General features: G+C 42.4%; 1 protein-coding gene across 1 annotated transcript; it reads right to left on the minus strand.

Annotated features, from left to right (window-relative positions):
• Positions 1-883: 883 nt before the first annotated feature.
• LOC118217278 (jupiter microtubule associated homolog 2-like) lies at positions 884-7,142 on the minus strand. Its single transcript, XM_035399147.1, has 5 exons — positions 6,990-7,142; positions 5,455-5,600; positions 4,015-4,166; positions 3,370-3,406; positions 884-2,262 (listed from the first exon to the last, which is right to left on the minus strand). Exons 1-5 carry the CDS (start codon positions 7,043-7,045, stop codon positions 2,045-2,047), a joined length of 609 nt encoding a protein of 202 aa, XP_035255038.1. The 5' UTR covers positions 7,046-7,142; the 3' UTR covers positions 884-2,044.
• Positions 7,143-10,760: the final 3,618 nt, after the last annotated feature.

The raw sequence follows: 10,760 nt of genomic DNA on the forward strand, positions 1-10,760 counted from the left end.
AGCCGACACTTGACATTTTACATGATGATTTCAGGCTGTGGCTACTCAGCCATAGAACCCATTTCATGAAGCTCCCGACGAACAGCAACAGAAGGTGCTTCCTGAGGCAGTCTGGAGCTCGGCAGTGAGTGTTGCAACTGAGGACGGACTATTGGGACGGAGTGTAGCACAGTGGGTAAGGAACTGGGCTTGTAACCGAAAGGTCGCAGGTTTGATTCCCGAGTAGGACACTGCCGTTGTACCCTTGAGCAAGGTACTTAACCGAAATTGCTTCAGTATATATCTGGCTGTATAAATGGATACAATGTAAAAGTTGTGTAAGTCGCTCTGGATAAGAGAGTCTGCTAAATGCCTGTAATGTAATATTGTACACTGACGTTATTGTACAAGCCTCACTCAAGTGCTATAATTGCACCACACAAAAAGGTTTAATGGTGGAAATCTTTTTATGTTTTCGTTCACTTGCTTATAGTTACGTTTTTTTCCTCTTCTTCCCCCACCGATAGTTTTCCATGTTGTTCCGACATAGTTTCATAGTAAACTGAACGTAGTCTGGCACAAGGTCTGGAATTTAAGGCCGTACATCTTTAAAAGCTGGCGGACTGAACAATCATCAGAATCTATAAAAAGACACACACACACCCCTTTTTAAATAAGACCAGGTCAAAACCTAGTATATGGCTGGACCTCTCCGGTCGACCAATGGTGTAACTTCATAACTCGGCTGACCAATGGTGTAACTGGTCACTTACTCAGTTACTCACTCAGTCACTCAGTCACAGACATTCGCATTTGTAAGGCTGGCCCCGTTGTTGCGGTCCAGCCAAAAAACAATTCTTGTACAATCCATGCACAGAAGCAAATCAGATACCGACACACAGGATCATCAAAATACAGGTTTTATTTTATGACACAGGTTGTTTTTTTCCCCTCGTACACTGTATTGCACGGAACACCTGCGTGGCATGCTAACACAGACAGGAAACCCACAGAGGAAGGTTGGCATGGGGGGGGGGGGGGGGGAAGGTGAACACTCTCGGAATGTCAGTGGGCGGACCCCGGCGAGGACCCGCCCCTCTCGTTCCCACGCACGTCTCACACAGTGTTCACACTCGCACTGCTGTTTTAATTTAAAACATAAAAGGCCTCTTCCAGCATTCAAATACCGCACCGTTCTCAAGACGGAACAAGCAATGGAAAGATAAACAATGAGAATACCCGCATAGACACAGATCACTTACTTCTGTATATAAAATAAGATGCAAAAAAAAAAAAAAAGGAAGTACTATATTATAGTGGGTTCAGGACCCCTTTCGTTTTTGCTGCCGTCTCCCTGAATATACATTGCTTCTTAAAGGAGACAAAGGCTAATATGCTCAGACAACTCCACAGTAATGACGAGATGAAAAGGCATCGTAATAAAATGAGAAATCGGACACCGAGCCCAAAACGCAGTCCTTATACATTTTTCAGGATTGTGTGAACAAGAGGTGCAAATCTGAAGAGGAGGCGGCGCAAGGCCTTGATTAGCCCGAAAGTGAGAATATACAGACCTCCGCTATCGAGCTTTCACCACCCTGCAGCTAGGAGCCAACGCGGCGCATGTTTTCAACGAAACGGGCCATAAACCTGCACTAAACACCCAACGCTACGCAGACGCGAGAAGCAAGCGGTTCACTTGTGCTGCGCAACTGCGCACAAAACGCTCCGACTAAGCCTTAACCACAGTTATACAGGTCACGGATGTACGTACATGATTAAGACCTTTCCAGTTGTGCTTTCTGGAATAGCTTGGTGCGATTAACACTTCATGAGAATAAGTTCGAATCAGGAATTTTTATGCGCGAATAAGAACCTCTGATCTGTCGGAATATCAAAGATCCCTTTTGCACCAAGAAAGGAAAGAGCAGAAGTACGCTGATGCCAATTTGGTCAGTTTGACAAAGCTTCCTTTGTGTACAGACGAAGAGAGGGGGGCGGGGCAGTAGTAGAAAGGTCGAAGGTCAGAACCGTGCTGGAGGACTAAGGGTCGGCCTGGAGGCCGTCAGTAGAAGACCACACTCGACTTTCCTCCGGGGGGGTGGATGACCTTGTTGTGGGACCGGGGTCGAGGCCCCAGCCGGGGCTCGTGGTCCTCCACGTTGGACCCGTGGGACGGGGAGTCCGCCTCCGGCTTGGGACGGGGAGCGGGGGCGTCCTTGCCCGCTGCGGGAGGGGCGGAAGCGATCTCCTTCGCCGGAGACGCCACCTTTGGCTCCGGAACTGACAGCAAGACAGACCCGGAGAAGTCATTAGTTTATTCTGAAGTACACCTCTCCCCCATGTGCATCAGGGACATAACAGCAGAACCCAAACCTTCAGTAACCATGCCTACAGTAACCATGCCTTCAAGCGGATGATTGCTTCAGATTCAGATTTCAGATCAACTTTATTATCCCATACGGGCAAATTTGTTTGGTCCCGTGCTCCAGACATAAAAACACCATAAAATCCACAGTGCACTCTCTGCCTGAATCCATTTACATTTCTTGATAACCAACCAAGCAATTAACTGAATAACCAATATCAATAAATGTTGCAAATATTTTTTGTGCCATAAAATTGTTTAAAATTTAAGTCAACACAGTGAAAGCCAGTGCACTAAAAAATTAGGTCATAATACCTTTACACCATTCGGTACACTCAATTGGTTTCCATTCATTTTGCTTGATTAACAAGCAAACAATGAATTCACTGAATAATCAAGAGCACTGTGCAGCATATAATGATTAAGAAACTGACAGAGGTGCCTACAATTTGAGATTGTTTAACAAGGCCAGCAATAATCTGAATAATTAGCCAAAAATAAATCCCAAAAAGTTCTCTGAATTGTATCATGTCATAGCACACATCACAAAATAGGTTTAAGATGATCTGATCAGAACAATTTCAACATGAGAAAATTAAAATTTTGAGTGCTACGCCTACACTAGGTTTTTCTAACTAGCGTTGAGCACAATCTATAATTCAGGCTAGCAAACAAGCTTATGGAAATACGTGCCGTTTCGTAAGCAATTAAACTGCCAAATATTCATCAAAACAATGCTCTCTAAATAAATTGTTCATTATTTTACCAATTGGTCTGGGTTACTGAGCCGATCAATCGTTTGACTGCTAATGAGGCAAACTGAACAGGCAAAGAGTGGTGATCAGTTTTAAGGTAACGACTCTTGATTTGTTTCCAGCTCTCCGGCCTCCACCGCTATAGGCTACTTATCGATACTGGTTATTAATTGAGTTGCCTGATTGGTGATAAAGATTTCAACGTTTTCACTCCTCCTGATGTCCCCTGCCCCCGTGGAACTGCAGCTGCTGTTAGTCACCACTCACCTTCAGGCTTTGGTGTACCATGGATACCGATGTTGTCCTGCAAAGAACAGTAAACAATTAGAAACCGGAAACCACCGTTTTAAAAACATAACGTAATGCAGTGTTTACTTTGTGCACCCTACACAGTGTGTTGCACACCACGGTGGACTACCCATTACATTTCGGTAAAGCAGATCGCTAGCAATGCTTCATGGGGTGAAGCACTCAGTGTGCATGTTGTGATTGTACATAAAGAGCTGATATTCGTCCGAAGACAAAATTATATTTATTTTTATCAATCATTTCATTTGTTAGGCCCAAGGACCTCATTGACCATTGCCCAGTCAGTGTATACAGTGTATATATATTGAAAATGAATTAAGTTATTGTAAGTTTCTAACAGTGAGAATCCTGCAAGAAATTTCTAGCAATACCAGTTTTAGCATTTTGATTTTTTTTTTTTTATAAAACTGAGGCTCCTGTACAGCTGTGCGTTTTCCACAATGATAACATGTATTCGCAAGCCCTGAAATATTAACTTTTCCTCTCCATTACCTAGTGGTGCATACTTAAAGTACACACTTGAGTACACTGCATATGGCTCAGATGTTATTCCAGATGTTGAGTGCCCACGCTGACGCTTGCTGGCAGAGGCGTGGCCAGTACCTTTGGTTTACTGGGGTAACTGCGGGCAGCGGGGGGATTGCTAGCCCTGTCCCCAAAAATGTTGCTGCTCACTCCGGCGGGGGCGGTCGGCCTCTGCTGAACGGCGGGAGTCTCGGCTGGGGCCTCGGCGAAGATCCCGCTGCTCTTCCCCCCTGGCAGGACAGGCCATTCCACGTTAAAGACAGTACTAGTTCTGTTCATATCCCATTAGACTCCAAATGACTCAACGCTCAGTCACCAGAACTACACAAAGGTTCCAGAGCTATGCAAGCGTAAGGAATGGGTGCCATTTTGGCTCAATGGCACCCCCCAGGGGCACCACAAAGCACCATTCCTTCTACAGAACAGATCAAGGGATACTGCAGGAATTAGCAGGTCGGGACAAATCGATTCAAGGCGGCCCGCAGTAAAGTTCAGTTAAAACAAGCTGAGGCGGAAGGTTTTCGGGAGAACGTTCGATGACACGCGTCAGCCCCGGGGCACGTTCCAACGTCAAGACAGGAATTTCAGTTTCGAGCGCAGGTGCAAGGCTGCATCAAACAGGGGCCAAATCTTCTCTCTGCCGCCCCGAGCGAAACAATGAACACGTTCAACCTCTCTCACATCAAACCGGCTCCAAGATTAGCTGACCAACTCCAGGTACTGGCTGTGTCAGAAATGGCTCCCTCATTCACTGTTCCCTAGTTTGGAAACGTTCAACAGGACACTCTGTAGAGCAGTGGTCTCCAACCCTGGTCCTGGAGAGCTACAGGGTCTGCTGGTTTTCATAGTGACTCTGTACTTCATGAATCAATTAGAGCAGTTGATTACACAGTTAAGTCAACGCACCTGGTGTCTTGGGTCTCAACTGGGTGCTGATTTTAAGGTGAAAACAAAAACCAGCAGACCCTGTAGCTCCAGGACCAGAGTTGGAAACCACTGCTATAGAGAGTAGTAAATTGAGATTTCGGACACTAGTTAATCATTTTACGTTGTCACGGGCACGTGTGGTTAGTGACAGTAACCGACTCTACCAGAAAACCTAGCGACCAAGCTGATGTTTTAATTAATTCACCTTACCTTGTTAGCCGGCTACCTCTTGGTACTTATTCTAAGCATCATTACCCATTAGCAAACCTGTAATGTTTTCAGCAGTCACTAGCTGGCACACGCCAATGAATAATGACACCTGAAATTCGACTGAGCGCATGCATTATGTTATCACCTTCATATAATCGATCCACAAACAACGTACTGATAAGTTGAAGGTCCAAGAAACTTAAAGTCTGTGCTCATGGTGGTAGGGGGATGTGCAGGTCTGCGCTTGTGGTGTATGGGGATGTCCACAACTGGCACATAAAAACATTACAGTGTGGTGGAATTTTGTTTCAAATACACCACAGATCAGCCGTGGCTTAACGAGGCGAAGCCCGTCGCGCTGAACTGGCGGGAGGCCCCTACCTGGCGGATTGCTCCTTTTGGGGCCCTCCTGCGGCTGCTCCGGAGGAGAAAATATATTGGACCTCATCTTGTGAGGTCGACTCGCCGAAACCTCGTCACACGGACCAAACAGGTTACTGGAGCCACCTCCGGGGGGTTGGAGCACCCTGAAAATGAGGGGGGGGGGGGGGGAATCTAACGATTTACACTGAGAAACATCACTTCTGTAATGTTGCATGTAGAAACACACAGAGAGGACAGGATCAACCTCCACGGGGATTTTTAAAAGGTCTTGCTCAGAACTTATCACACACAAGAATATTAAAGAAAGTATTAACCTCAATATCATTTAATATCTTGGTTAGTTTTCAAGAGAACTTCATACAGTTATAGGATGTACCACTAAAGAAAAAAATTGTCAAAGGTCAGCAAAACAAGAATCCATCAATTTTCTAAACCACATATTCCTGGTCAGGGTCACTGGAGCCCCTAGGGGGGACACCGCCTGCAGAGGGCGAGAGGCAGCAATACGCTGTGGAACAGTTGCCAATCCATCGCAGGACCAGCACACCATTCACTCGCAAATTTACGGGCAATTTACAGTCTCAAATTAGCCAAATGCATGCGCTTGTATTCTGGGAAAAATCGGAATATCCGGCGGAAGTCCACGCGGACACGAGGAGAACATGCAAACTCTTCGGCTGTTCCTGTGAGGCGACAGTGCCATTCACTGGGCGACCGTGCCGGCTTAAAGTAATAATATCATCATCCCGCATTTAGCCAGCTATATATAGCGTCATGACACAAGGAGAAGCGCCGCAGATTAATCGTTCGAATCCACCCGGGGGAAGTAGGGTGGCGCTTGTCCTTTCTTTGTTATCTAAACAGTTTACACGCTTCCTGCCAAATCGCAACAGCTCTCTTGGGTCATCAAAAACGGACAGCAAAATAATGCAAACTCATCTCGCCACTTTGCTAGCGTGCAACCGAATAGTGGTCACGGCCTACAATAGGAACAAAGCCAACGTCTTTTAAGTTTGCAATCCCATCCAAGTCTTATTCTAGCTCCCTGCAGTGCGAAAAATCGCCCTCCCCTGCAAACGTCATCACTGTTGAGTTAAAGAGTTGACACTATAGGTAGCTACATGGCTGCCCCGCTCATGGCAAAGGCGGTGGTCCCGTTCAGGATTTTACCGAGATAACCTGACGAAAACCGCAGCCAATACAGCGGGTTAACGCTTTATTTCCTACGTTAATGTTTACCGTTTTAAAAGTTTTAAAAGGACCTTAAAATGTTTGCAACCAACTAACGTTATCCGAGTCACGACAAGTTTGGGATTTCTCACATTTACAAGCAACCCAAGCAGTAATACTGCGAACTAACGTTGGTAAACTCCATGATGCGGAAACTGTTAGATAATGTTGGTGCTTTTCACTAGCAAACTAAAAAATAAACGCTTACATCAAGCAGTTCCTCTTTCATGCAAGCTATCACTGTTAGCTAACGTTAGGAATACTGATTTTAATCAATGTAGCTAGCTACCTAATTAACTTACCTAGAGCTCGGTTTGCCATCGTTTTCCAGTCCCTGAAACATATTTGTTGAAGTCATCGTTTTATATTTTCTTGTATGGCACGTCTGAAGCCACGGTAAAAAGGCACTCACTCTATTTCCCTACGACGCCACTACTTGGATAAAACTCCCAAGCCCCGCCCAATGGGCAGGCATCTTCGTTTAAAATTATGCATGTTTAGTTATAATTGGTGTTATAGTACGTCAATCAGACTTTTGTCAGAGTTCATTGGATGTATTTTTTATATGCTTTGCAGTAGATGGTGAGTGACTGGCTCAAACGTGTTGTAAGCAGTTTTATTATCAGTACTTGTTCCTTGTAACCTTTTTATCTACGGTTTGGTTGTAAGGCTTTATGTAAGTATTGTCATATATACAGTATGCCTAACTGTGATTTGTTGTACTTTAGATGTATAACTTGTGTAAAGTATGCAATACCCAAATAAAGCATAAAAAACAGTCTCATCAGCAGACGGAAAGGTCCTGACGGGTCCTCCTACCGTTCCATGTTAAACTTGAAATAACTGAGGAAAGCAGGCCTACTGGTTTTCTGGTAGTTGTTTTATGATTCGTCGGTCAGCTGCCTGAGAGTAATAGCTTTCAGTTTACGTAGCGTAATAAAAATCGATCAACAAAAAAATTTTCAAAGTAAATTAGTCAAGTAACCTTGTTCATCTGTAAATATCAGATGCCAAATTCCTATAAAACTTGCAACAATTAAATTAATGTGATTGTGTAAGATTTGTGACCAAATATGCAACTACTCTCATCTCTTTATTGCTCTCTCAAACTCTATTTACACAAGAACGAATTTATAAAATACATCTGTAGGCGACCAGATTGGAAATTGTTTGGATACTGATACCAAGATATAGAATATTCAGTAGGCTATCTTTCCTTTAAAAAAATGCTTCTTAAGAACCATAAAATTATATTAGCATGAAACGTGGTATGTTGAATCTACCTAATAGGCCCTCACTGAAGGAAATTTATCATCAATCATGGTTATTGCAGGCAACGATGCTGATCTTATTTAATCAGGATGAAATGACCTATGTTATTAACTGACAACAATGACCTACCATGCACTTATTTTAATTGCAATGATTATGTTTTCTTATTGTAGCTAGGGTTGCCAATCAGTCTCTGAAATCACTACAATATATTTTATTTACAGCTAATGTTTTAGCAACTATTCCTCAAATTCTCTTTGAATTCTTGCACTGATGCACCTGTACTGTAAAATGTGAAACCAAGAAGCCAGTGATTTATGGATTGCACGTTTGAATCCAGCCTTCACCCTCTGGATTGTACTGTTTTTCAAATCTGCCCTGAACTCAAAGCTGTGATTATCCTCGAGATTCAATCAAATGCCCCTAGCCAGTTTGAGGGCATGTGTAGGCTAATTCAATCAAAACAGACTTGAACTGTTTTGTATTCAAACGAGGATTAAAGCTCTTCCAGTTGGAGTATCCCAAGAAACTCAGTAAGGAAGACTTGCTGTATGAATATGGCAGTCTTTGGACATTTTTAATGAGAAAGTGGATTTATACTTTTCAATCTGTTTGCCTGTCTCCAACTTCACAATTTACATACTGTTATGTAATGCGGAAGAGGATGGAAACATGCATTGGTAAGTCATAGAACTTGTTCAGAGTAAAAGGTATTTCAACTGCTAACAGTAGAATAACCATTCAAATGTGTTTGGGCTGCAGAGCTTCACACAGTAAATAACTTTTTTTTGACAGTATTTTGGTTGTGTTGAATAATGATTAAGGTGTTAAACTTTTCAGGAGACGTCATTCATACAGTGCATGTACTGTAGCTTGCCACTGGTTAAAATGCTTAGCCCCTGTACCCCGCTTCCTGAAGATGACATGTACACTGGACCTCAAGTTGCTTCATTCTGACCATTTTTGATTCTGGTACCCCTAGCATTCTTACGTGCCTTATGGTACAACATATGAAGAAAGATTATATTTTTTTCGCTGAATGCAACTTACTTGCCTCGTTTAGCATTAAAGCGCAGAAACCTGTCTTGCACCAGAAATTACTAGAATGTCAAAATATGATTTAGTTTACAGTCATTTAGCAGATGCTCTTATCAAGAGTGACTTACACTGTATCTAATTATACAGCTGGATATATACTGGAGCAATGCAGGTTAAGTACCTTACTCAAGGGTACAACAGCAGTGTCCTACTGGGGAATCGAACCTGCAACCTTTAGGTTGCAAGACCAAGTCCTTAGCCATTATACTACAACGCTAGGAGTGGCATACTATGCACAATTTGTTCTGTGTTTACAAAGAAGTCTCCTCCTCCGTCTTCAACCCCGTCCACTCACCTCGAGTACCCAACCTAATGTAGTTAGCTGGATAACTACAGGTAACATTAATATCGTGTGAGCGAACGCGATTGCCAGTAAGAAGGCAGATTTGATTATAGCTTAAGTAATTAATAGTGATTTTATCGTTGTGACTTTTATATTGAAAATGTCAGACCATTTTGAAAGTCCTTATTGTCACTAGCTTACAAGTCAAACAGAAAGCCAACTCCATTGTGATTTTCATTCCTTGATTACCACAACCAATAATTCTCTCCATTGGACATTTATCAAAATCATCAAAAGTGTACAGGCAAGATAAATGTTGATCAATTTTACCGTTCACTGGCATTTGAGTAAATGTTTATAACTTTATTTCCTTATGCAATATTGATATTCAAATTATTTCACAATGTTCAGTGCTTGTGTTAGGAAAAGTAATGAAGGGGCTTTTTCATAGGCTGTGGATTTCATAGTGGCAGGTTTATTGATTTTTTAAAAAGGGACAATAGTCAAATTGACCGCTGTGGCTTTTTAACTAGGCTAGTCTAGCTACCCTGCAAATGCCACGTTTCTAAATTAATGTTAGCCAGGCCTATAGCTCCTCAGTGGACATACAAACAATTAGTAGGTCTGCCAAGCATACAATACCCTATTAAAAACAATCCCATTTAAAAATATGACAAACAACTTCATTTATTTGTCATATATGGTAAAGGAAAAATGACTGAATCCATGCCTATGTGTTTCTTTGAGCTAGAATCTGTGTGCATTCACATGTTTCTATGTGTATGCATGGCCTTTCTCTTATAGCCTACATTTATATGCATTACTGTTATCAGTGACTCATAACACAGACTCACAGATACAAAGCACTGTCTGTAAGTCATTAATCCAAACTAGCAAAATCTAGGCTTGCAATTAAAAGTACTGATATCAAAATTAGGCCAAGTTACAAATACAATATAGGCTGTCTTAGCTCACACAAATTAGATAAGATGTATTCCAAAGCAATGCTACCCATTGTTTCTAGTAACTTGGACATGTTTTTCTATAGATAGTAAATGCAGGTAAAGGTGCACAACTTCAGTGAAAGTGCATAAAGACAGAGACTGCCAGTGCATCATAGATAAGTGTGGTTGTTTTATAATAGTTTTATAAAGATACAAATCCAGTATAGTATGCCTTTAATATTTGTTTATACTGCTGAGATAGGGCAAACTCAAGAAGCAGTTTTTTCTGCCAAGTTTACCTCATCTACTGAACTGTGTAGCCTTAACAATTATGCCAGTTATGCCTACTGTAATAGAAAAAATATATGTAACCAAATTATCTACAGTGCCCTCCAAAATATTGGAACAGTAGAGTGACATTTAAGGCATTTGGATTTGTGGGAAGTTAGGACAATTCCAAGGGCCCAGACTGAGAT

The sequence above is a fragment of the Anguilla anguilla genome, chromosome 17 (assembly GCF_013347855.1).
Source record: "Anguilla anguilla isolate fAngAng1 chromosome 17, fAngAng1.pri, whole genome shotgun sequence".
NCBI lineage: Eukaryota > Metazoa > Chordata > Actinopteri > Anguilliformes > Anguillidae > Anguilla > Anguilla anguilla.